Source organism: Equus asinus, chromosome 2, assembly GCF_041296235.1.
Source record: "Equus asinus isolate D_3611 breed Donkey chromosome 2, EquAss-T2T_v2, whole genome shotgun sequence".
In the NCBI taxonomy this organism is placed as follows: Eukaryota; Metazoa; Chordata; class Mammalia; order Perissodactyla; family Equidae; genus Equus; species Equus asinus.
In genome coordinates, this window is record NC_091791.1 from 110,805,059 (window position 1) to 110,832,574 (window position 27,516).

General features: G+C 46.3%; 1 protein-coding gene across 1 annotated transcript in view; it reads right to left on the reverse strand.

Moving 5' to 3' along the window:
* The window catches only part of IGF1R (insulin like growth factor 1 receptor), a 290,964-nt gene that overhangs the window by 7,819 nt on the left and 255,629 nt on the right, over positions 1–27,516 (reverse strand). Inside the window, exons 14-20 of the mRNA XM_014849602.3 lie at positions 24,002–24,104; positions 23,438–23,508; positions 19,492–19,721; positions 19,047–19,157; positions 15,448–15,607; positions 12,387–12,516; positions 6,670–6,804 (exon numbers count right to left, since the gene is read on the reverse strand). Coding sequence (XP_014705088.2) covers positions 6,670–6,804; positions 12,387–12,516; positions 15,448–15,607; positions 19,047–19,157; positions 19,492–19,721; positions 23,438–23,508; positions 24,002–24,104 — 940 coding nt within the window. The remainder of the gene's footprint in view (positions 1–6,669; positions 6,805–12,386; positions 12,517–15,447; positions 15,608–19,046; positions 19,158–19,491; positions 19,722–23,437; positions 23,509–24,001; positions 24,105–27,516) is intronic.

The following is a 27,516-nucleotide window of genomic DNA, read 5'->3' on the forward strand; positions in this document are numbered from 1 at the left end:
AAAGTTCCAAGGGTAGAAGCCCGTGGGTCACAGAACCCGGCCTGCAAAGGGGAAGCTCCTATGCCACCTGTTCAGCCGCCTTGAAAGAAATGGGAAGAAGGTGTCTGGTCAAGTCAGATGGAAGCGGGTGTGGCCGTGGGGGGAGGGGATGGGAGAGAGGCTTGCTTGCTGTCTGTTCTGCTGCCTGTTTTTGTAAGTCAAGTTTTACTGGAGCAGAGCCACGCCCATCTGAGAGCAGCCACAGATTGTCTGCGGCTGCTTTCTAGCTACAACTGCGAGTTGAATAGTTGGAACAGAGACCATTTGGAGTACAAGCCCAAAATATTTACTGTGTGGCCCGTGACAGAAAAGTTTGCCACCCCTGTTCTAGCGGAAGAAAAATGAGACAAAGCATGAAGACTGACTAGTTTTTTCCCCTCCCAATGGAACCACGTCTGTCTAGGCCATGGTACCAACCACATGCAGGGCTGACGTTCCGTGAGTGCTCTCAGTGGTACGTGCTGGGTGTCCAGCAGCAGGGGTGAGTGTGTGTGAACTGCTCTACTCCCCACAAGTCTGGGAGTAGGGTATGGTATATATCCCCCTTTTTGTAGATGAGGAAGCAGAAGTAACAAGAGATTAAATAATTTGTTCTGGGTTCCCAAACTAGTGAGGGTGGAGCTGGGATGGAGTGCTCTGTGAAACAACACTTCGAATACCACCTACCTCAGAAAAAGGAATTTTCTCTCAACCTAAAAAAGAGAAAGCATGGTCCTACCAGGAGACCCTCCCTCTCCTGCTTGTCCCCTGACAGCCACAGGTGTTGTGGGGTGTTTGCAGTGATAAACTGGCAGCTCCTCCTTGGGTCAGAGGGCAAACAAGCCTCCGTCCTATACCCACCATCACTTCCTACGAAAAAGGACCCCCCCAAAAAGTAAATTAAAAAGGGCCATAACTGCATGAAACCCCTGTCTATGGCTCAGCTGCGATTTCCTCTCTGGCTGACTAACTTATCCCTGAATAGAAGTGCAGCCAGGGCCAAGAACACGTGATGTGTCCTGGCTCTGTGCCCCCCTGGCCCAGGGCTGAGGAGATGCCACCAGCAGGGGAGTGATGCAAGTGACATCAGCACAAACAAGCCACGTGACACTGCTTTTAAACCATTCCAAAGTCATAGCCCTTCCAGTGCTGTCCATAAAAGGAAGTCTTTTCTACTCTGTGGGATTCAAGACCTTGTTTACACTATCGCCACAAGAAAACTTTCCAGTAGACTCTAGAGGGATTTATGAGCTGATAAAAGTCCTCTTTAAAAAGCACATTTTTTACAACTAGTCAGGTCTGGTGAGCTGGAGCAGTCCTTGACTGAATGCCACCCCCTTGCGCCTGTGTGTGGGGGGGTGCATGCACACAGCCCTTCACCTGGGGTGGGAACAAGACCACATGGAGCTGCTGCCCTGCGATGAAGCAGCGTAACAGAGACGTGTGACCCCAGGAGGTGGATGATAGGGGTATGAGGAAAGGGGGCCAGTTGTACTGTCCACTCCATGCTGCACACTGTGGCGCTCCGTACTCCCCCCACCCTCGGCCCACTGTGTGCAGGCAGTTTGTGGTCATACGCCAAGATGTGCATGCAGCCCAGCACCCGAGCATGAGCGCAGCTGCAGTCCAAGGGACGACGGTCACAACAAAGAGACCGGACTCCGGAAAGGACCTGCAGGGCTCGGTGCAGCCCTCCTCCACCTCCTCCCAGCAGCCCTGAACAGCCAGGATTATCTATGAACCACTTCTCAACCAGGATGGCAGTGGGACAGTGGGGCCTGCCTGACCCCTCACCCCATGCTACTCTGACTTTGGGCAGAGCTCAGACGCAGGGCCCCAGCACCACGGGAAAGCCCATCGCAAGGCTAACTGGACAGGAGTGGCCATTCCTGACTGTCTGGATCCTACTCAAGCACTCAATTCCCACAAAACCAGCACAGGATTCCGAGCCATGTGGGGGTTTAGTCAGCAACAGGAAAAACCATGTTTGAAAACTGCAAAAGCAACCAGAGTCTGCTGAGTTTGTTTTAGACTTAGCTACCAGTTGATGACTCTCTGGGCTAACAAGCTCAAATTCTTTCCTGAATGCAGCATACTGAAGACTTCCCTGGCAAGGGTCTTGACGTGTGATATTGTGGAAGTGTTAGCTGCAGAGAATACGGCTTCTTGGCCTGAGTTCTATGGCTCAGTGCACATCTCTGCTCTAGCCCTTCTCCTGCGGCATTAGAATTCAGTCCTTCCAGTCACTAGACTTTGTGAAAGTTGGGACCACTCCTTACACCCTTGTCTCCAGGATGTCAGCAGTCAGCATGCACCCAGAGGGCATTTGTGGTGCAAATATGGAGACCTGAGCGTAAGAGAAGGTGAAGGACAGGCTTTGTCGTCAATTTAAAATACGGATCCACCAGCGGACCACAAGCTGAATCTGATCTCATGCCGCTTGCTAAATTAATTCAGACGGAGTCTCGGTGTTGAGACTCACAAGCCTGGACTCTCTGTGGCTTGGACCACGGAGCTTTTCCTCTAAAGCTGAGCACTCCATGCTAGTGAGAGGATGGGGATTACTGGCTACTTCAGAGGAGCCTGCTCACCTTCTTGCAGGCATCGCAGAATAGCTGAAGCATCTTCCCGATGCTGAGCTGACAACTCCCAGCAGCCACTGCACGCCCCACCCCTAGTGACCCTGTGGGTGCCTGTTCAGACCTCTGGAACAACACAGTCGAAGTGGTTTCTCTCCCACATGGAGGCCCAGCAGGGCTTTCAGGCAACTCCCAAGGGCTCGCTAACTTTCTCCCCCTCTGGGAGAAACAAGAGTCCATTCTTTCATCTCTTGTAACATGAGAACCCATCTCCCAGAACGCTTCTTACCTAAGCTGCTCATCAATAAATCCACAAGGACAACAGAGACACTCCCTATGAAACCAGCTTGCCTCCTTTCATTTTGTTCTTTTCTTAGAAGGGAGAACACTTTGCCAAGGGGGTTCTGGAGGGCAAAGCAGAAATGCCTCCTGAATTAATAAATATTTAATATTCAAGAGTAACCTCTCCATGTAAGTTTCCTTGTCGCTCTATGCTGGGAACAGGAAGTACACTGCCTTTCCCATGGCAGGTGGGCTGCTTCCCAGGCATATTAAATTAATATTAAAACTCCAGTCACCTGGAGGTGGATCAACTTTAGGAGTCCCACAAGTTTCTCAGGGACAAACGCTTACCTGAGTCAAAGAGAAAGCTCAAACACAATACCTCTCCTCCCACCACCCCAAACCACACAAACAAAACTCACACCTGCTTTCTTAGACTGTTTTTAAGCTTGATAAAACACTGCCGATTCTAGTATTAGCCTCTCTTCTGGCAGGGCACAAGTTTATGCAAATTCAGTGGGCAGCACTCCTCAGACTCCATTACTTATATTTTTGCTCCGTAGGAAGACTTTTCTTAAAACGGGCTGACGAGAATACAGTGACCACACTGTTCAATGTGAAGAGCAGTCATGAGTGAGAATAGTGGGAGTTAGCAGGGTTTGGCAGCCAACCTCCAAGACCCCAGGGGGCCTCACCTAGTATTCACAGCCCGTGTAATATCCTCCCATGTCCAACAGGCTGCCCGTGTAACCCACAGGAGATGGTGGAAACTGTGCACTTCTGAGGCTAGGCCATAAAGGACACTGTGGCTTCTGCTCTACTGTGGAGTCACTTACTCTTGGGCGGGGTAGCCAAGCTATGGGCCTGTGGGTCAAACCTGGCCTGCTGTCTGATTTTGTAAGGCCTATGAACTAAGAATGGTTTTTATATTTGAAAATGGTTGGAAAAATTCAAAATAAGAAGATTTTGTGACAACATGAAAATCATGTGAAATTCAAATTTCGGTGTTCAAAAAGTTTTATTGGAGCACTGCCACGCTCGTTCATGCGATGTCTATGGCTGCTTTTGTACTGCAACAGCAGAGCTGAGTAGCTACAATCATGCTCATTTGAAAATATTTACTGTCTGTCTCTTTAGAGAAAAAGTTTGCTGAGCCCTGCTCTAGCATAAGTCAGCTGCATGGCATGAGGACACTCAAGCAGGGTCACAGAGAAACTAAGGCCTCACGTGGTGCTCAGCCATGTGAGTGCTCCACCTTGGCAGTGGATCCTAGCCCCAGACAAGCCTTCAGATGACCACAGCCCTGGCTTCCAGCTAGACTGCAACCTCACGAGAGTCCCAGAGCCAGAGTCATGTAGCTAGGCTGCTCCTGGATTCCCGATCTTCAGAAACTTTGTGAGACAATAAATGCTTGTTGTTGTTTTAAACTATTAGGTTTGGGTAATGTTATACTGTAATACAAAAAACTAATACAGGTGGGAAGAGGAAGAATTTCCATGTTGGGCAAGAAAATGCACCAAGTGGCCTTTTGAGTCTCTTGCAACTTCGAGTCCTGAAGTCTAAAGAGGCTGTATGGGGAAGTTTCTTGATGAAGGATCCAGGAAACCCAGTGCCCCCCAATATGTACTACCCTCTGAGAGGTGGGGCCTTCCGTCAGTGGACACATGCAGGTTTCCTAGTCCAGGCCTAGGCTCAGGTGATCAGTGAGTCCCCCTGCCCCCAACACGCACACACCCAGACACACACACACACACACAAGCACTGTCCACCCCGCGGCAGTCTTTGGCCCTCTGTCTTAATTCTGTGCAAGCTGTTCACGGGACAGAACAGGCTTTGGCTGCACACACTTTCAGAAGCAGCAGTTAAAAAGTATAATGCCCAGCTAATGGACTCTTGAAGCACAAGGGTGCTGTGCCGAGTCCCCCTGAACCCGTGGGCCCAGCACAGTCAGAGCCAGGAGAGCAAGGTCCACCGCCTCTATGTGGGGCTTAGGGACTCAGTCTCCATAGCAACACTCAAAGTGCTTTAGAAAAAAACAAAACTTTGGTTTGCTGATAGGACAATGTCTTCTGCTTCCCAGGCTCTGGCAGTCAGATTCTAAGACGGTTGCCAAGACTCCTGCCCCTGGTGTAAACACTCTGGATAATCCTCTCACCTGAGTGTGGGTGGGACTCATGAATATGATGGGATTTCACTCCTTTATTTCGGTTTCTAATCAGACTTTGAGTTAATCAAAAGAGGGATTATCCTGGGTGGTATGACTTAATCAGGTAAAAAAATGGTAAAAGCAGAGAGATTCTCTTGCTGGCCTTGAAGAAGTAAGCTGCTCTGGTGTGAGAAGCCCTATGGAGGGGCAATATGGCAAGGATGGGGAGTGGCCTCAGCCTCTAGGAGCTGAGAGCCATCCCCGGCTGGTAGCCAGCAAGAACATAGGACCTCAGTCGTATGGCCACAAGGGGCTGAATCCTGCCAACAACCTGAAAGAGCCTGGAGGAGGGAGGCCTTGGGGCTCAGATGATCACAGCCCGGGCCGACATCTTGATTTTAGCCTAGTGAGACCGAGCTGAGCAGCTAGCAAATCTGTGTCTGGATTCCTGACCCTGGAAACTGTGAGAGGCCAAATGAGCAAAGCTTTCATGGCTATTGGGACCAATTTCCCTGGTACCACTTGTCATGGTGTCTGAGCCATATTTGTAATCATCGTACCACTGTGGGGCTCAGCCTGAGTCAGTGCTCACTCGAGGCTTGGTCCATGGGTAGATGCAGATCTGGAAGTCTTCCACACAGACAGAAAGACAGCCCGACAATTCCTCTGGGATCCTTTTCAACGTGAAGCCTAACCTGTCCAGAAAAGCAATTCTGGAAAATTCCTGAATTGGTCTTGATGTACTAGTGGTAGCCTTCCTTCTGCCTATCAGGATCCAGGAGAATCTCTGAGCCCTGCTTTAATATGCATGTCGAAAACAAGTCCACTGATTCCCACCTGTACCTGTCCTTCACCTGACAACCTAACCACAGAATACCTTCACACCCTCCTCTGACTTGTTCCAGGAAAGACAACGAGGGCCTCCCACCTTCAGCAGCTCCAACTTCCATCACCAGAGGGGCTTCTCCTAAGAACGCGGAGCAGTGAGGCCCACAAGGCATCACGGACACTTTCTCTGGGGTGTGTCTGCAGGGAGGTCAGCTGAACCATGTTCCAGGTCCACATGGGTCACTGGATGAAGCTCCAGAGAGCATGTCACTTACATGGTTTGTGAATTACAGAGAAGAAACAACACCACTGCGGCGGCAATATGCTGGAAGTGCCGGTGGGAAGAGGTCTGAGGTTTACCCTATGCGGTGCCGAAGGAGTCCTGGCCATAAAGCTTTGTGTACGCCAGCTGCAGCAGCTCTCTCAGGCCTGCCAAAGGCTAGGGAGAGGCTCGGGAATCTGGCTTAACAGTAATCAGTGTCATGTTGTCACCTTTTTTTAAACTTTGCTTGGAGAAGGCAAGTAAGGATTGCTTTGGTCAAATATTTCACAGAGACATTTAGCCTGAGAAACCGCAGTGCAAACTGCAAATCAGAACTAAAGGATTAAGGAAGATGAGATGGAATTGAGGTACTTGCACAAAGGCACAGGTTCCTTCCGTCAGGATAAACCTCTTCTAAACTGCTCCTGACTATCACGGAACCCACCGGGCCAGAGAGGCTGGATCTCATAATGACTCATCTTACGTGACCCAGGAAAAGAGTTACTGAGAAGGGAAATTGGGAGGAGAGCTGTGGGTGTCCAGGAAATACGTACAGCATGTCAGGGCAGTTGTCCGGCTTGTCTAGAAGGCCGCCCTCCATGACGAAGCGAAGGACTTGCTCGTTGGACAAGCCCTGGTATGGCTGCTCGGCCAGCGTGGCAATCTCCCAGAGGACAACCCCAAAGGACCTACAGGGAGAAAAGAAATGTGAGGTGCTTGGAAACGATGGACAGAAACATGCTGCTCTCTCCTGTTCAGCATTTCTTCTCCTGGGCCCTGAAAAACTTCCCTCCTTGTGCAACTGAGTACACATCAGACAGTGTGCCAGACACCAGCCTAAGTGTGGACTATCCATCCTCATTTGCTGCTACTAATGTTTCCTGTAGAGTAAAGGCAGCCCTGGTGGTCCACTGAGGACGCTGGAGCAGAGGGAGTTTCCAGGGTCCCTTCAACAGCTAGGAGGCACCAATCTCTGTTTGAAGGCCGGGCAGGCTGAGTTCAGGGCCTAGCTATAGCCGCTTACTTGGCAGGGCAGTGTCTCCCAAATGTGCTTTATCTCAAGAATAATAAAATGCAGACCCCCAGGCCCTGCCACAACTGTGATTTACTGGCCTCAAATGCAGCCTGGGACAATCAAGCTGCTCAACAAGCTTCCCAGTTTTGGAAACCTCTACCCGAGTGGCTCTCAACACTGGCTGCAGAGTGGAACCTCCTAGCAGGTTTTTAAAAACATACTGAGGCCTAGGCCCCGGACCGCAGTTCTGATTTTGCCGGTCTGGGGTGGGGGCCTGGACCTTGGAGTGTCTAAAAGCTCGTCAGGGATCTCACAGGTCCAGTGGGGCCAGGGAGAAGAGCAGCCCGCTCCACGGGAGCTGGGGAGCCACTGGCCTGTGAAGGGCTCAGTCTCACAGGTAGGGGCCTCGAGGACTGCGGCCCTGGCTGGAGTGTCATGGACAAGCAAGGATCCTTAAGCATAGAGTTTAGCTGAGGGGAAAAGGGGATCCACGGAGGAATACAGTCAGCAGGCGGAGCAGTGAGCAACTGCGCCACGCAGTTTTGTCTGTTTGAGAAGATCCAACTACTGGAAAACAAATTAAAATAGATAATACACATACACAGAAATTTCAGACAGATAAAGGTTAAAAAGTCAATGCTGTAATCTGCAAAATAAAGGTGCCTTCCCAGCACACATGGCTGTCTTTCACAAATTCCCTGCGTTCTATTGGCCTTTCCATGCCCTGTTCGCTTCCACTCATTTCCGCAGAATGAAGCAGCTGCTCAGCTGCAAGCAGCCTGAGGGGCTTCCCACCGAGGCCAGGGGTGATGGGGAAACCCACCGAAAATCCTGGGGCAGGGCCCTTCCCGACGAGAGCTCTTGGGGTCCTGGCCTGAAGCCCAAGCCAGGAGAGCCCCTGACTCTATATCAGAATGTTTTATTCACTGCTTCAGCTACCTTCCATGAACAAAAGGGTTTTTGTACAAATTGATACTAAGAGCAGATGTTAGCCATAAATAGAATCTTAGCAATCAGAGGAGTGACCCACCCAAGGTCCTTTTTAACTTCTACCAATCAAGAAATAGTCTTTATATTGCACAAGAGACCTAGAAAAGCCAAAGACCCAGAGGCCAAAGTGTGGCATTCAAAGGCCTGGCCGAGGGCAGCGGGCTTCTCCATCAACTTTGGCAGTGGGGTCTCTGCACACTGAAATTGGCCTGGTCACATAAATAGCACGTCTTGGAGGCTGCAGCTCCCAACCTTCACATCTGAAATGCAGTACAGTATAAGAAATGACAAGCATGCTATTTTTACTGACTGCAGACCTGACCTGAGAAATAATCTAAAAACGCAGTTCCCTCCAGGTCCACTTCTCCTCTTGCTCCCCCAGCTTTCCCTGGCCATGTCCGCTGCTTTCAAACAGCCGATTCTCACTAGGTGGCTCCCACATGGACCCTTTCAGCCCTGACTGCTCTATTTCAAGCTCCCAGTTATTTGGCTATCCACAAACTTCACAGATCTCAAACTGAACTGTCTCACAACCCCGTTCTTCCTCTGGCCTCACTGCAGTTGATGCCCCACCCCACCTGAGCAGTTAACCTGAGGTGGTCCTTTCCTCTGCCTCCTCAGACTGACACCACAGCTTGCCAAGTCAGGCTCAGATTTGTCCTAAGGTCTGGCCCCCCACATTTTGTCCCCCCACCACTTCCTTATGGCAGCTTGTCCTCCTCACTTGGCCTACAGCACTCTTCCTTTTTGCCACCAACATCTTACTCAATGCAGCCTTACAATCTAACTTACACGGACGTCTTAAAATACAGCTCTAGGTCATTCTCCTGTTCAGAAGCCTTAAAAGTCTTTGCAGAGCCTGCAGAATTAGTCTCAAAACCCTAACACATTTGTGGCCTTGCTTGATCTCTCTTCAACCTGACTCCCTCAAGGAAGTCCCACCGTCCCCCATGTACAGCAGGCGCTTCCTACGGCCATGGCTTTCCCAGCATTCCCACTGCCAGGAGTCTGCTTCCTCAGTGCTCCACTGGTGACCATCCATACCTTAGGGCACCCCCACGACTGCATCTCTTCTGGGAAGGCTTCTGTGATTCCAACCTGTCAGGGTTGCTTCTTCTCCACAGGACCTCATCCCTCGAGGACAGAGACTGTGTCTCTAGTCACCCTGTTCTTGTACACACTGAGCACTCTGCCTGGGTCACACCAGGTCTTCATGATCACACACAAAACAACCCAGCAGGTAACAGGCTCAGCTCTCTCCAAACACTTTCCCCAGAACAACGCTTGTGTAATGGCAGTATGGCCTGTCAGGGAGGACCACACAGTGCTGGAGTCTGGCTCTCCTTCACAGCTCAATGTGACCACCTAAGTCCAACTGTTTTTCTGCCCCAAGGTATGGAGGCTAAACCATCTCTATCTAAGACCAACGTGCCTCCCTAGATCACCAGTTGTTCCAGGAGTCATTTAAACATCTATCAAGGTACCACAGAGCTACAGGGAATGCAGACATCCCTAAACTGATCTCACTTCAAAGACGGAGCAACCAAAGCCCAGAGAAGCCCTGTGGTTTGACCAAGGCCACACAGCCAGTCAGAGGCACTGAGAAATATGCAACACCCAGGTGTTTTCATAGCAGGTATCTTACTGTGTAGCATTGGTATTAATGCCTTCATGCAACTCCAAGGCTTGAATTTTGTGGACAGATTTCATCTTTAAACATTAGACAAATGCCTTTGTGTGAAGTCTTTTCTAATTATGAGTATTGGGGTTGTTTTCCTCAAGTAAGGGACAAGTCGGTGTGAGTCTCACCTCAGTGCCAGTGCTGGCTGGGGTTAGCATGGGGTCAGCATTCAGTAATTACATCTCCCCATACCAGGACGGTCTCATGTCAGTTTCCCACCCACCAGCAAGTCGAAACCTACAGAGAGATCCACATTTCCCACTGACATTAATTAGCCACTAAAGAAGCAAATAACTCTAAACCAGCCCTAGATATTTGTGGCCTTTTGGAAAGCTTCTTCGTGAAAAATGAAGACTTGTAGGGCGATCCTGATGCCCAGGAAGGGAACACACCTTTAAGCTGCGCATCCCACCTCTCAGTCCTGATTTCCTCCACGACTAGAGGGCACACTTGTGTCTTCTAACCCAAACAAGAGCCATTTGCCAGGGGAGTGCTACAACGGAACTGTAGAAGGAGCAGGTACAGTGCCCAAGGATCTGGAATAAAGTCTTGAAGGACAGCAGGAAAATCTGGAGATGTTCCAACTAGACAAAAGACACCACTTCCTTGTGACTCCAAGGCCCTGTCTTATAAAAAACAGAGCAGGGTGTGCTATCCTGCTACAGAGAGAAGGGCCAATGGGGTGTCACTGAGAGGCTGACTTAAGCATAACATGAGAAGGACCTGCAAAGAATAAGGGTGTCTTAAGAATTAGGATGGCCTGTCCTTGTGAGGGAGGAATAAGCAGTCTCTGGAAACAGAAGCTCATCAATAAGCTGTCAGAGATGCTGCGGATGGGATGGATTCAGGGTCTGGAGCTGACCCCAGAGACACCTTCCAATCCTAAGATTCCAGGGTATCTTCTACAAAATCAAATTCTCTGCATTTCTTTCTAGATTTTAACTACTTAGGAATGATCTTCTGTGCTATTGAATACAATCTAAAATGATTTCCGTTACTGTGAGAGGGCCAGCTTCAGTTTGGAGCCCGGGCAGCTGAGAAACCTTCTGCATTCTCCAACGTCCTGGCCAACCCTACCTGTGTTATCTTCCATGGCTGTTTAAAAACTAAAAAATCTAAAGCACTGCCAATGCCTGAGCATTGAATGGAATGAACACCAAATGCCTACTCTTGTTTATGTCTATTTTTTCTCATTGGTTCATAATATCTGTGTAGTCAAGCGGGAGGAAATTGGCACTAAAAATTCTGTGTCCCTTTGTTGTTGCTTGTCGCAATAGTTGCTAACCAAAATTTGGGTAAAATTAGCCTGTCAGATATTAACAACTCTAGTTTTATTTTCCCACCCTGCCTCTGTTTTCCCTGGCTCTCATGATTTTCTATTTTATCTTACTGCAAGCTGACCTCAAAGCTTTTGGAGGCACGGAGACTAAAATAAACAGATACATGCATGGACCCAGGCCTGTCCTCTCCCATCATCTCTGTGTCTAAAAATGGTGTCGAGCACTTTGATTTGACAGTAAAGAGATAACCATCTTGGACAGGCTGATTGCAAATCAGGTCTCATACTTGAGCTCAAGAAGCAATCACACTTTGCCGGGTCATATTCAAATGCTATTTCCAATTTGCACCTGTCTTCAAAATAAGATCCAAGTCCCTTGAATTGTGAAAGGTTCACAAGGTTAAAAAAAATGATGCCGGTCACTATTTAAATAGCTCCTCTATGTGGTCATCCAGACAGTTGGAGTAAACAACTACCATTTCTGTAACACATCAGCAATGGGATCTCCCAAGAGGACAGCCAAGAAACTAGCTGACGTTCTAGAAGGTAGATAGGCCAGGGCCATAGCTTGCCAAGAACCTCAGTTGTATTTCAGAACCTGATTGCCTTTGCATGATGTTGCTGAGAAATTGCAATAACCAATACTATTGAGAATCCTCTGCACTCTCCAGCTGATAAGCTTTCTGTCTCCAAGAGACTTTTATTATTAAGGGAGACATTGTGCTTTCCGTACCACCCCTGGGTCAATAACAATGGTGTCCATTGAAGAGGACAGAGCAGATGGGACCAACAGGAAAACACATCAAGATTCATAAGCTTTGGGCCTAAATAAAGCAATGTCGGCAATCTGAAGGTTTAATTAGTTGAGGCAGGCAGACGCAGACACACACACACACACACACACACACACACACACACACACAGTATCTATTTATTGAGAAAGATAAAAAGAGAGAAGGCAGGTAGGGGAGAAGCAGAGAGAGGTGAAGTTTTCCGGCATGTCCCGACGCCTTGGATTCTGTCTCAAGAGCTCCTGGCCACTTACTGAGCAGCTAAGGATTGAAAGAAGTGTCCATCCTGCAAATACTTTAGATCCCACAAATGCCCTCCGTCCTTAGTAACCCACGGACAACAGGAACATTTCGATGATGAAGGAGTGTGGCCCACCTAACACTTAGCCAAAGCTGGAAATGGGGTAACAAATGAATAGAAAATGGAAGAAAAATAAAGCCCTTGAGACTGAGCCAGCGGGACTGGTGGAGGCTGGAGGGCTCTGGGCTCACATTACAGGAAGAGTCTTTCATACCAGACGTCAGAATGAGTGGTGAAGACTCCATCCTTGAGGGACTCGGGCGACATCCAGCGCACAGGCAGCAATCCCTTCCCTCCTTTCCGGTAATAGTCTGTCTCATAGATATCTCTCGTCATACCAAAATCTGTAGGGTGGAGAGAAGGTACAAGAGTTACGCCGTGTGAGCAGCTCTCAGGGAGAAGCAGAGACGCGCTATCACTGCTGGAGGAAGGCCCTGTAGCCACGTGCAAGGGGGAACCCACTGTAAGCAGCCCAGGTGTCAGAGTCTGCAATTTTATAAGGCAGAAAGAATACGGGATGACCGATGAGTCATATGACAAGCAAATACCAAGAAATCTCTGCTTTTAAATCCATTTATAATTTGATTCTTTTAAAAAGTTAATTCCCTTATTGCATTTAAAATGAGAGGCAGTTTACAAATTATCAAGTTCCACAGTTTATTAAGAAAATATGTTCTGCATAGACCAAAGGTCATTTGTATATGGTTTTAAAACCTGAAGAAATAAACAGAAGCATGTTGACTCTTATTTACTTGGTAGCATTGCCCCATTGCCAGAGGAAAGAAAACAGTCTCACTGTCTAATAAGGGGAAGAATATTAGGGGTACCAATTCATGATGAAAAAAGATGCCTAAGAAATGCTATTTACTAGGCCCCTGAAGCTATTACTCGATAATGTTTTTCACCATAATACTCCCACTCATTTTTGAAAACACCTTCCATTTTCCATGTCTCGAGAAGATGTCACATAATTATGTTTGATGGCAGGCTTGCTTTATAATCCTAAATTATTGCTTCTTTGTCAGATTTTGATTTTCCACTCGATCATGCAAACTTTTCTTACAGGGACTCTTTCGTTCTCCTTCCCAGAAGAAAGGGCTGCTCTCCTTTTTAAAATGCTCATTCATGTCTCTAACTCTGCCACAAAGAGGTACGATTACAAAGCAGACACAGAGAACAAAGTTCCTCGGACGTTAACCAACATAATTTACTTGTACTATGCAGGGGCCATCCAATTGCCTCCGGTAAAATTATGTTTATAATCCACGAGACACTGGGCATTGGAAAAACATTTCTGAACTGCAGTGAAGAATAAAAATGAAGTGGCAAAGTCTTATCTCTGAATTAATCCAGTGACATGCAAATTAGAGGATCTGCCTTTACTTGCACAAAAATGAAAAAAAGAAATCCCAGAAAAAGAACACAAACTATTTCTTCCTTAACACAAAAGAAAAATTTCAGATTTTAGGAAGAAAGATAACAAGTACAAAGAAAATGTCACTAGAAATATGGCACATGGTTAAACAGCAAATACAGTCCTTGCTGATTTGGGCTTTAAATGACAAGTGGCACAAAAACAGCTCTGCCCCTGTGATGTGAAGCAGGAGGAAAGTAGCATAACCGAATTCCTGCCTCGTGTCAGGAGCTGGCGGGGTCGGGGGAGAACATTGATGAGCACAGGAACTAACATTTACTGAGGACCTGCCCCATGCCAGGCACGTGCTTGGTGCTTTCTTACACTGAGTCCCTCCCACCATCTCATAGGCCTGTTATATTATCACTGCCATTTTAGAGGTGAAGACATTGAGGCTCACAGAACTTAAGACACTTGCCACAAGTCTCTCATCCGTTAATGGCAGAACCCAGATTTAAGCTCAGGCCTGCCCGGCTCCCCAGAGCTGGGGAAGGAGAGTTGGTTGGCATGCCCGTGGGAACAAAAGTGAATCCCCATGGAGAAGTGAGGGGAATGGGAAGGGAAGGGGAAATGAGTGGGGTGTACAAAGGGAGCCCAGACAGTGGCCAGAGGGGATCTTCCCTGGGAGCCCTGGGGCAGAACAGCCTCTCAGGCTTCAAGCGGCATCAAATGTGTGGATGCCACAAAGAGCCAAGTCCAGGGACACACTGGTGGCTCCTGGATGAGTAACTGAGGACTGAGGGATGTTTGCATTATGATATGGCTCCAATTATCACCTCCAGCTCCTACAAATGAAAAATAAAATAAACTCACCCCTAATTTGGAAACCATTATAGCAAAGATACTCATTGTTCACTAAAGCACCGAAACATTTCATTCAAAATCATTGCTAAAGGAAATAAAATATTGCTAAAGGAAGGTGAGCATTTCCAGAACAGACAGTTCAAGAACTAGACAGGTTAACTTTAAACAGTTTTTGGATGTAAAGTCTCTCTTACAGTTTCTCAGGAGGAATATTTGGTATTTTTCTGAATCCTCACCACCTCACAGCAGGAAGATAAGGGTCCTGGTAAGAGCAGGTGGCCACCTGAGCAGTCCTGAGGTTGTACGTATTTTTATCAGGCCGATTCAAAAATCAAAGCAAAACCCAAACCTAAAACCTGACGTGAATTGTTAACCAGTCATCAGAAACGCAAGCCAACCCCTTTTTGTGGTGTTCCAGTGGGTGGTGGCAGCAAGGGGTCTAAGGGGTCTAACCAGCAGGATGGTCAGCTAAGTAAGCGTTATAACAGAGGGGTCAAGAGCTGACCAGTCTGGGTGTGAACCCCAGTAAACAGTGATCTTCCCTCACCTGAGGGATTGCCACCTCCCCGTCACCACTCCTACTCTGTGCAGGGGCTTTACCATTAGGGGACTTCCCCTCTTAGAAACTCCAAGGATCCCTGGGGAGGACAGCGCTCCTTGTAAGCTAGGAAAATTGGAGGTAGTAGTTTGGATGGCAACCTTTGCTCCCAAGTCAAAATCACCTGAGGACATTGTTTCGTTTATTTCTCTAACCAATGCTTAGAATCGTTCTGCCAAGAAATGCCTCAAATTCCAGGAGAGGCAACCTCAAGGAGTATGTCCTCAACTCATCGTTGTCTACTACCTGGATTGCCATGCCCACGTGCTCTCAGGATTAGATCCACCCTGGCCAGGTTTGTGACTATCAGTTGGGGAGAATCATATTATTCCCAAGAACAAGACTTTGCACTCACGGGATGTGCTGGAAAACCTCTCCACAGGCAGGCTAATGCCAACTCAGTCCCTAAAACGTGTGCAAGTTTAGTCCTTGCTCAGACCTGGAAAGCTAAGGACGCACCTCCAATTTTGACTGTGAAATCTTCGGCCACCATGCAGTTCCGGGCGGCAAGGTCTCTGTGGACGAACTTGTTGGCATTGAGGTATGCCATGCCGTCTGCAATCTCTCCAGCCATCTGGATCATCTTGCTTAGGCTTGGAGGTGCTAGGACTGGATTATTCTGTTGGAGATTAAAAAAAAGAAAACAATTCATGTGAGAACTTAGGAATTTTTTCGACCCCATTCAGTGTTTGCAAATCCATCTTTGTTCAATCTGAGCACCACAGGTCATTCTGCTAAGAAATCGGGACTTGTTCAGAAGAAACATATTATTATGGAGACCAAAGCATCTGCTTCGTGGTAAAGTCATGCGCTTGCTGGCTGACCACATCACTCAGGGCTTCAGAGAGAAACACCAATTAGCACAACTTGGGACCAGCATTTTCTATTTTGGGTAGGGCAAAAATTATTTAAAGTGAAACAAGCAATTTTTGATAATGAGAATTCTTGGTTACTCAAATTCCTTTTAGTTTATATGTTTCCTTTTATTCCTATAGTCAAAGTACAGGTAAAAGGAGGGAAAACATTACAAAGGCCACGTGGAAACAAGCAAATGTCCTTCCCAAATGGATACCGTGCTTTATTTCCCACATAAGCATTCTTATAAACCATTTCATCTTTTTCTTTCTCTTCAACTTTCCTCCAAAGTACAAAAGTATCGAGATTAATTTTTTTCACCTTCCAGTGTGGCATTCCTTGGATTGTCATTTTCTGTGGGCACTGAGGAAAACAAGCACTTGACAATTAATTTAAGGCCAGCTAAAGCTTATCTTGGAGGATGACCAGCATAAAACAGTGACAAGCAACATGGATAAGCATCTCCTCTCTGCAGAAGAGGGCAACATACTGGCTTTGGATTGAAGAGAAATATGCTCAAATAATAATAAACCCATTTAGAAAAAAGTTTTATATAAAACACATGTGCAAGTCTCTCCATCCTAAAAAAAAGTACAAAAGCAAATAAGCACTCTACAGTTTAGATGCTAACCACCTCTTGCTTGTACTAGTGCAATAGATTTTACCTCAGTTTCCCTGACTACAGAGCATCTCTTACAACACTGCAAGCTGTCTTGCTCTTACAGGTCCCATGCCTCACCTTCCCATGGGAGTTCAAACCCTGTGGGCCACGCAAAAAGCCTAGGTTTTGGGGTCAGATTGTCTGGGCTCCTGCCTGGGCTCTTCCACACGGGGGTCAGCGTGGGTCACTGCTGGGAGGATGACCTGGGATCATGCATGGAAAGTGCCTGCCAGTGCCTGGCCAGGCTCTGTGCTCAGCGGATGTTGACTTTGCCTAGTTACAGCAGTACAACAACTCTCCAAGTACTTCTGGGTTGGTTCCCTACACTCGACGTATATCTGAATTCTGAAGAGACGATCAAGACAGTCTCTGGTGATTTAAAGTACTGATCACTGAGTTGTCTGGGGAAGTGACATAAGTCCCCGAGGGTAAGCCAAAACTGCTACTCTCTTTTATGTAGGAGCCTCATTCAGACAAGCCGTTTCCCCTCAGGACCTAACATTTCCTTTTAACCTTTCCAGGAGTTTGAATGTGCATGGTACACTAGGAAATCTGCAGGTGAAATGTTAAGTTTATGCTCACAATACTTAAGTGTGGAGGATTAAATATAGGTGTTCACTAGAAGTGGTCATTCATAATTAATATGAAAAACAGAATCAATAAAAGGAAGATGATTTTAAATACTGAAAGAGAGGGCTGACATTCTGTCAGTTCCTGGTGCTACACTGCCAATCTTTCAGACATTTTAGAGAACAGAAATCTTTAATTTGCTTAGAGCTGTTAAGACATGTATACACAAGCACCCACATTTAGCAAGGTAAATGAGCAAATCTTAACTCGGGGGGAAGAAGCCAAGTAGAACAGAATGAAACTGCAGGACAAGCATATACATTTTCATACTTGACATGCTTTAGAGAGAACAAGTTTATCTGAGAAACCTAAAAATGAATTTTAGATGTGAAAAGGACTTCAGTAATCATGCTGCCCAACCCTCTTATCTTAAATGTGAGGAAACTGGGGCCTGAAGTGGCTGCCTGAGGACTGCAGAGCCAGGACTAAGACCACCCGTTCCAAGTTTTGTGCCTGAAATCGGGGATGAAGGGACTGAGCATTTCATACTTTTGAGAGGTGTCTAGAATGAATCTGATAAGAAATATACTGCCACGTCTCCAGTCACCTATCTGCTGAAGGTTTCTCCTTCATGCTGGCTTGTGCATTACAAAGTGGGTCAGGAAAAGGCACTAAGATCCAGGCAGCTGGGACGCAGGCCGGGTGGAGGGGAGCAGAGGTGGACGTCTGTCAACTGCCCTGCTCAGGGCCTCGGTTCATACTCGGCCTTGTGGTCCTCACAGAGTCCCAACCATCATCTGCTATGAATAAAGGAAGCCACAGGTGAACAGGTGCTGACAACTAAGATTAAGGAACTACTACTTGGGAGATGATTAAGTGGCAAATTAAAAGAAGAAAAACAAAAGATTAAGCTCAAACAGAGAAAGGCTACAGAAATTCAGAGGGGTCGAGACAGGGCAGTATTCTAGGGAATACACGCAGACACAAAGCTCACTCACAGGTGGCAAAGTCAGGGTCAAAGTGAGGACCTGACACTCACCAAGGCAGCCGAATGAAAGGCAGATGTTGCTGGTACTAGTTCTCAGTCTTTACTTACCAGTTCACTCTTAGAATTACTCACTTAAAAGTCATGCCTCCATGTGTTAACAAGCTGGCTGTAGGTTCATGCTACAGAAAGGAGACACTGTCATGACTAATGAAAATCTGCACAGGACTTCAGCAGGTTTAGAATTGGGAGCTCGTAACACAAACTGATATTTTTTTTTACCAGACTAAGCAGCGATCGTGCAGCTGAGGCGCTTATCATTCAGAAGCACAAGCAAAACACTGACTCAGGATCCAGCCTGAAACGTGGAGGCAGAGCTTGAGAATTCGAGCTTCCTCATCTCAAGGCACAGCCTGCTGACAGTGTGGGGGCAGGGCATGTGTGTGGGGAGGGGTCTTGTGAATGAGCAGATGTCCGTGCACAGCACTGGGTGGGAAGCCAGCCCAGCACAAGAATCTAGTCAACCTAACACTGCACTCTGACAAGCATTTATTGCAAGATCGCCTGCCACAAACATGGCTCTGAGCTACAGGCTGTGCCTGGGACGAAAAGCTGAACACAGTGGGGTCGATGGGAATACACTCAGAGAACCAAACAAGAGAAAATCGGTGCTCAGAGAGAAGTCAGTGGAAATTAGGGAGAGGTGGCGTTGGAGGAGGTAACCGGAGGTGGAGGAGATGCAGCAACAAAAACACAGAGGTTCCCAAGTAAAATGGTATTTGATGAACAGCAAGTGCCTCCCACTAAAGAGCAAGGTCTCTCTCTAGTCAGGGAAATCCCTCATAGAAGAGACCTATAACCCAGCATGCAGCAAGAAACACTCAATGTTGAAACGTAAACAGACTGGAAGACACAATATCTTCTGGGGGAAGGCTCTAAAGGAAAGAGAAGAGATAACAGGCAAAGTTGGTTAAAATCAAAACTGACCTCCATTTCTGGCCTCAGAGACCTGAGATAACTTTTGAGATCCCCCCGTGTCATCAGCTCCATGATGACCAGCGTTGGCTGGCCCTGGGACACCACACCCAGCAACCGCACCTGGGAGGAATGATAGAAAGAAGGACTCAGAGGGTGAGGATTGCCCAGGACTGTCACCGACCCCCCCCACCCCCCACCGCCATCACTGCTAGAACTTTGAGTGCGGTGCTGGGACCTGTGGGGGCCAGGAGCAGAGCCCAAATGAGCAGGCCACAGGGGCTCCACTCGCCAGGGTCTCCATCAGATCCAGAACCTTCCTATGCACAAGTATCTAAAGGCAACAGTAAGACAATGGGGCAAGATACAAAACCCACAAGTGTGGCCACTGAAACACGGGGGCTCCAGTGACGTGTTCTCCTGTGTCAGATTTTGGCTTTTCAGGGCTTTCTCTTACCACATGGTGACAATTGAACTCCTTCATCACTGAAGCCTCATTGAGAAATTCAATCCTTTCACGCATGCTTGCAGCCTCGTTCACCGTTTTAATGGCCACTCTGGTTTCAGGCTCATCTTTGACCACGCCCTTGGCAACTCCTTCATATACCATCCCAAAGGAGCCCTGTCCCAGCTCTCGGCTCATGGTGATCTTCTCCCGAGCGACCTCCCACTCATCAGGGACATACACTAGGGAAGAAGAAACCAGAACTGACGCAGGTGTGGCAACGAGCCCCTGGGCAGAACGTGCTTTTGGGGGAAACTCTGGGCCAAGGAATACAAGATGCCACTTCTTAAAGCCCACAGAGGAGAGTATCAGGAGACAGTGACGTGACTTGTTCTGAAACTTCCCACATGCTGTGGATGTCAGCACGGCAACTGTAGGGTCAAACACTGATATTTCACATCTTCAAGGATTCCTAGATAATTCAAGGATACTAACGAGACTTAAGAACCAGAAAGTAGTCCAATTTGAGACGTGCTGTAAGTATAAATTTCACACTGGATTTCAAAGACCTAGTACAAAAAATAATGTAAATATTTCAATAATTTTTATACTGACTACATATTAAAATTGATAATACTTTGGATATATTGGGTTAAACAAAGCATATTATTAACATTTATTTCACCTATTTCTTTTTACTGTTTTTAATGTGGCTACTAGAAAAATTCCAGGTTACACATGGGCCTGGCATTGTATTTCCAGAGGTAGCACTGCTCTAGTCTGGACAAAGTGTCTCCAGCCTCGTGAAGGACCTGGGGGCATCTAAGGAGGCACAGAAGCACCTGTGCTCTGGCACAAAGGGGCATTCGGTGGTAAGCAGCGTGGAGCAGCCACTGATGAACAGAGGGGTCTCGCCAGGGCTTTGGGCTGGGCTCTGTGAATTCAGGGCCCTGCCACCACTGGGGTGAGGGGCTGGGAGATGGGGCATGGTAATGACTGAGCCTGAATATGGTTTCCTGTCCAGCCTATGCTTCTGGTTGGATTCAATCCCGTTTAAGAAATAAATAAGCAAACAATTCTAGGCAAGACGGAAGGAGAAAGAGAGAGGGAAAGGAAGAAGGGAGGTAAGAAAGAAAGGAAAACAAAAATCAGAAGACCCATCCCACAACTCTGAGGAGTAGGATAAAAACTAAAATAAAATCAACCTGTTGCATAAGCTCCACAAGAAATTTCAATCACAATCATTTGCTTCTAAAGCTGTGTGCTTACATCCCTGCCTGAGAAGGGAAACCCCGGCGGACTCCACCGCACACTAACTGGCAGGAAGGAGGGGTCCTGGCTCAGAAACGCAGAAGGACTGGGAACCTGGCACAGCATCTGTGTTTGCTTTGATGCTTTCAGACAGTAACCTTGGGCCTGTGGCTGGATGTGAGAGAAGCAGTGGGCTGACAACTGTACCAACATCCCCAAGTCCCAAGCGATGTCTTAAAGAAAAGATGTCTATAAATTTGGCCCAGGAGATACTACCAACATACCCCTCTGAGAAGTGTCCAATATGGACTATATTAGTCAATCTAGGCTTTTCTTTCATACACATTTTTGTATTTCATAGTACATATGTGTTTAGGAATTTCACAAATGGGAGCCTGCCCTCCATATGGCTTAGAGAGTTTATAGCCCTGAAGAAGAGGCTGACGCTGGCTTAGGAGAGTAAGTATGCAAGACAACCAGTAGATAAGACTCTTCACAATGCCTCTCAGAAAGTATAAGGAGACACTGTCTATATCCATTTATCTCTGAAAATCCAGGCTTGCTTTTAATCAGCATTAAGTATGTAGCACACCATAAAACACGGAGTTAAAACCAATCACATTCATTCCTTGGGAGGTCCCTGAAGTCAATGCTCGCAATACTTCTCTCTAAATTCAACCCAACAACTCTGACTTTAACCAGCAGTGCTAAGCCCTGGCAGCCAGCAGCAGTGTATGTGCACAATGTTATCAGCACTTCCCTGTAGGGGATTTTCAGTGTACTCTGGAGAATGGTGACACGCAGATTAGCTTTTGGAGAATGAAGTTTTTTAAGCATTTTTGAACTGTAATGTCATTTTGTCGCCCCTTGAGGAAACTAGCTATAAGGTGCTTGGCAAAAGGCTGAATAAATTAAGTTCAAATGAGGTGACACTGTTCCTACCTGTTGGCCTGAGTGACAATGAGTTTGTTTTTTGTCGTGTTTTTAAGGAAGAATCAAGACACATTATGAAAGCATTCCGGAAAGACACAAAATTTGAATTCAAATCACCATTAGAATCTGATATTATTGTACTAATGCTTTCTCTAAACTTCCTGGACCCTTCAGGGTCAAAAGCTATAAATGCCAATCTTCTGTGCTTTATTTCAAAGCAGAGCAGATTCTCCAGAATAGTCTTATTCCACACTTACAGAGAAGGGATGTGGCCTTGCATTTCCCCTATAAATTCCATTAAGTATGTGATGGCTCCTTACCTGATTTTTTTTTAAAGCTCTTATTTATACAAACAACACATAAAAATCTTCTTGCTTTTTTTAAAGAAAAAGACCTTTTCCACAAGTAACTACTCTTTTTCTAAGTTTGATGTGTATCCTTCCAGAATGTTCTCTATGACTTATATACATACATACATACATGGGGTATAGGAGTGTGTGTACATATATAAATGCCTATTAAAAATACAACTCTGTGAGACCTTTATATAAACAAGAATAACGTCCTTATTTTGCACTTGATTCCTATTCAGAGGAGGCTGCTTTTATTGGCTTTACTGTAAACACAACTGAATTAAAAATTATTAAAAAAATCACAGTAAAACTTTACACATTTATGTAGTGCTTTTAAATATCAAAGGGTTTTCTTATGTTTTCTTATTTGATCAGGATAATCAATTAGGATAATCATGACTCTTTATTTCACATCTCCTGCACGTGTACTTTCACTTCTCCTGAAGCAAGAAAGAGACAAACACTCTTTCTAAACACATCTACCCAATTTCATGCACTTATTTATTCATTTGACAAATCTGGTCCAGCTTGTCCTGTGGGCCAGCTTCCCTGCCTGCCCCGAGGACCTCAGAGTCCTTTTCCATGGTGACTGCACCACACTGTCAACAGGGTGCCAGGAACTGTGACGTCCTGACTTCCCGACCGCCTAGTTATGTGACCTGGGCAAGCTTCTCCTCTGAGCCTCGTTTCCTCACCTACAGATGGATGGGCACCAGAAAATCCACCTTACAGGGACGGAGGGATTGAATTGGACAGTGTTTGTAAAAGCCCCTAGCAAATGGCCAGTTAATGTACTGGTGTCATTGGACCTGATGACCAATGCTCCACTCTGACTTACTAGTAAAGGTTAGGGTTTAAGCACACTAGGAAGAAAAGACAGCAAAAAGGAAAAAAAAAAAACAACAACAACAACCGTTGAGTACAATCCAACTTAACTAAATGGCCCTCATTCGTTATTACCAAAGGGAATGTGACTGGGCCACGAGGGTGTAATCAGATGGCCCCAGTCAGGAGGACCCCAAGATAAAAAATGAAGACAAGCCATAAGTGATCAAACACAATTAAGATGCTATGAAACTCAAGCTGAAACCAGTTTAAAAGGACTGTTTTGTCAGCTGCGGCATATCCTCTGACTAGATGTCAACAATTAAACAGCTTTTTTCACTCTAGCATAAAATTTCAAGCAATTAAATAAATTGATTACTGTGCTGGCCACATTCATCTCTGAGGCCTGTTTTTCCTTGGGGCATCCCATACAGTCCCAGAATTTTTGACATATTCAGTGAACTGCTAAAAATTTTGATTAAAAAAAAAAAGAAGTGTTAACGAAGACAGATCTGAGGCAAAAGGTACCTCAAAACAACGCAAACCTCTTCCCCTGAATTAGCAACACTCCTGAAGAAGGTAGCTGAGACGCTTACCATCGGCTGCGCTGAAGTACTCTGGGTTCACAGATGCATACAGCACTCCATTCCCCAGCCTGCTGTTATTTCTGTCAAAAAGGTTAAAGTTTAGGTTAAAAAAAACCCCATCTCCACATGCTTCTGTATATACTTACATCTTCGTTCTATCAGTTTCATTTGCTGCATTTCATTACGTATCAGGAGAAGGGGAGTGGGGGAGCTTACTCCCAGAACAGCTCTCACCCACACTCCTCATTTGGGCCCAGGGGACCAGCAGACATTTGCTAAAGCATCTTTTGGCTTCTTCAGTGGCCTCAGATTAGAGCTTTTTAAAACACATTTGTTTCTTTACTTCATTGGAAAGTGAAAGAGTTATTTGATCAAGAAAGCTAAGACATCGTGTTTGGAAAAGCTCTGCATAAGTAGCAGCGTTTGTGTGATAGACCAACCAATGAGGAGATGAGTTTTCCAATCCATAAAATATTTCCTCATAAATCCTCAAGAAGTTCATCTTAACTCAGGTTCAAATCATCAAAACACTTAGCCACAAAATGTGTCTAAACCTCTCACTGAGTCACTTACCTTTTTCTATGGAAGACGTACAACATTATAACCAACCCTCCCACTATCAACAGGACGGCAACAGGCAGAGCAATTATCAGATGGATGAAATTTTCATATGTCGCTGCAGAAACAAGGGGTAAATGACAAAATGTCACTAGGTAAGCAAGCTGCTCATTTCATTTTTTAATATTCAGCTGGAAGTATGAAAAAAAATCCCTGAAAATTCCTTTACTGCCCTACCATGAACTAGGAATTCTGAAGGTAAACAGTATCAGAAATAACAGCAGAAAAACTGAGTTATTTGAAAAAAGATTAGATAAGTGCAGACTAAGGAGTATACTCAGTTTTATTTTTAAAGTACAGTGAATTCTAAAATAGCAGTTCCAATGATGGGCTCAAGTAAAATAATCTTTACATGTAGTTTAATGACTATTAACGGAAATGCATACAACTAACATAAATGCATATTCTTGCAGATATAATGCTCAAGCTGTACTGACCTTTATTTGTCTTCTGACAGTTCCATAGACAATTTAAAAAACAAAAAATAACTGGATGGCCCCCCTTGCCAAAGGTGCTCTGAATTCCTCCCTAACATTAGAGTCTAGTGACAAGTCTGAGACCACAGAGCTCACTACAGCACCTGCTCATCACCATCAACAGTACTCATATGACAGATGCCAGGCTGGACACTGGGGATGCTGATCTACACCCCGGAAAATTCTGCTGCATGCAGGAAATCAATAGGTCCATAAGTAGCACAACAACCTGAAAAGTGGGCTGCACATATTGCAAGGATGCAGAGAGGAAGGGAGAGGAAAGAAGGGAGTCAGGGGAAGCTTTCCAAGTGCAGAGGAATGGTTGGAAATGATACTGGAGAGAAGTCAGGGCCGGCTCCCAAGGGGCCTTGTCCAAGCTAAGCAGTTTGAACCTCATTCGGAAGATTCAAAGGAGCCAGTGAGAGCCCTCAAGCCCTGCAGTGAACTGATCAGATTTGTGTACGGAGAGACAGCTGTGCCGGAGAGCAGACCGGAGGGGCTGGCAGGCGGGAGGAGGAATTGCCATGCAGAGTGCCAGGGGGTAGAAGGGGGCCCGGACATGCTGTGTATGCCCAGCTTAGACTTCATGAAGAAATCACTGCTTCTTTCCTACAAATGAGGAAGACTCACAGAGATGTACTGTCCTCCCCAGGGTCACCCAGGCAAGCTGGTGGGCCAGGGCCCTGGGATTGGAACCCAGGCTTCCTGCACCCACAGTTCATACTTTCCCCCAAAGCAAGCACCCCGGAGGCTCTGAGCTGAGGCAGTCGTGGCGGCAGAAGAGGTTGGATTCAGAGATATTTATGAGGCAGAATCTGCGAGACTTGAGTTTGAATGAGAAATGGGTGGCTGGAGAGCAAGAAAGGTGAGGGATGGCTGTGGGAGGTTCCTGGCCTGGGTGGTGCATAGATTATGGGGCCACTGACTGAGCTCAGGAACAAAAGATGGAGAGATGTTTTGAAAGTAGCAACTGTGATTTTGGTTTTGTGCACGAGGAGTTTGAGGTACCCATGGGACATCCAAGTAGACATGTGTATGTAGAAATGAGTTTGGAACTCAGTGGGTACTAAGTTACATCTATTATAAATCACCCGTCAATGATTCTTTTGCCACTAAAATCTATTATTATTATTATTCTTTAAGAACTATAAAGCTATTTTAATTTTTTAAATTAAAGATATTTTTATCAAATAGCTCTCAAAATGATGCAGGCTCCTGCATTTTCTAGTTCTTGAAACTACTCACAAGTTATCACTGCCTTTGGGAAGGTGGTAGAGGTTTCTTTTTCTCCCCGTGAGGACTAATTCTTACATTTGTACCACTTATACTACTGGTCAGGTTGTACTGTGTTCTTTTTGAGTTTCACATTTCAACAGGGACATGAAGAAACAGGAACACATCCAGAGAAGAACAAAATGAGTAAATGGCTGGAAAATTGGTCTATGAGACTGAGCTACAAGAAAAGGGCAAAAGACGTGAGATTATTTAGTCTGGAGAAGAAAAGTCTGAAGAGTAATTTAACAGTATTCAAGCACACGAAGGGCTCCTGAGAGGAGAGCAGTTGCCAGCAAGCTTCCAGAGCTCCCATCTCCTCTGAGGATTAAACAGGAGGAAATGAGACGCAAGTGCAGCAGGAGAGTGTCGGCCAACAGAAGGAAAGACTTCCGGATGGCAGAGCAGCAGGAAGATCTATGTCCCTGTGGTATATGGCAACTTCTGCTAGAGAGATTCCGTTGGCAACCCAGCAGTCACAGGGTTCAAAATGGGGGAGCAAAGGCAGAGAAGAACCTGTCATCTGCCAAGATAAGCCAATTTCACTGAATCCCAGAGGCCAAGGCTGCTGTTTCAAAACCACAGCCTGATGCCAGACCCCTAAACCTAGGCTCTGTTCCTAAGGGATGGATGTCAAGAGGAGAGGAGAAAAAAACAAGTCATTATGCTGGAGAGCACTCTAGAAATACTGTGAAGGTTCTAGCGGAGGAATGGGTGGCACAGGCTGACCAGTAAGAGTAGTTTAAGTGGACCACATGGAGAATTCAGACTATTTTAGTTGATGGAGTTATCTGCCTAAGCATCTGTTTACCCCTGAAACCTGAACCCAGGCAGAGTGCCAGACCCATAAAATGCAGCCTCAAGGTGTGCGACTCTGTTCACCCCATCCGTCTGTTGATATCTGTCCCTGTTAGGATTTTCAAATACCCTGCACGTCTTTGACTATTAGGCGTTAACCAGGTAGACTGCCGGATCAGTCGAATCTGAATTTAAAAATTCAGACTCCAGATCAGGGTAGCACAGATGTGGACACCAGGAGGGACCAGGGCAGCAGGAACTGCCCACTAGACCCAAAAGTAGCGCCACTGAGCAAGGCAGGGCTGTCCTCTCGGGCGGGAGCAGTAAGAAAGAGAGCTATGGCAAATTTGATCCCATTATCTGAACATGAAATAATCTAACAAATCGGGTTTCTAATAAGAAATAGTAGAAACTCAATATAGAAATAATAAAGAATATTTATGTCACCAAATAAAATACTGAATTTTCTTGGCCAAACAAGTATAGGGTCCTTGTTGTGATTATACACTTTTACAAAATTCACTTTTAAAATCTGAAATCCTCACATAGAAGGGCCTTCTAAGAATTCTGTCTTGTCGATGGTTTGAGCAAAAACTCACAACGTGGCCCAATCTCTGTGCCAAACGGTGAGCACTGTGTGCTTTCAATGAATGTTAGTGCTTTAAAAGTGCATCTGTATTTCACCAATGGGCAGTGAAGGGGACAATGCCTCAGCCTAGGATGCTGCCATGGAGACTCCTGCCATGGAGCAGGCTAGACCAGATGGCTCCGAGGTTCCTGTCACCCCTTAGGATTCTAAGCCCTGAATCTGAGCGCTAACCAGCATCCCTGAAGAGGCAGGAGGTAGAATGGTCAATTCAGCTCTTTGTGAAATGCTTTGGACATAAACCAAGTAAAGAACAAAGGCCTCTTGCCGATTCCTCA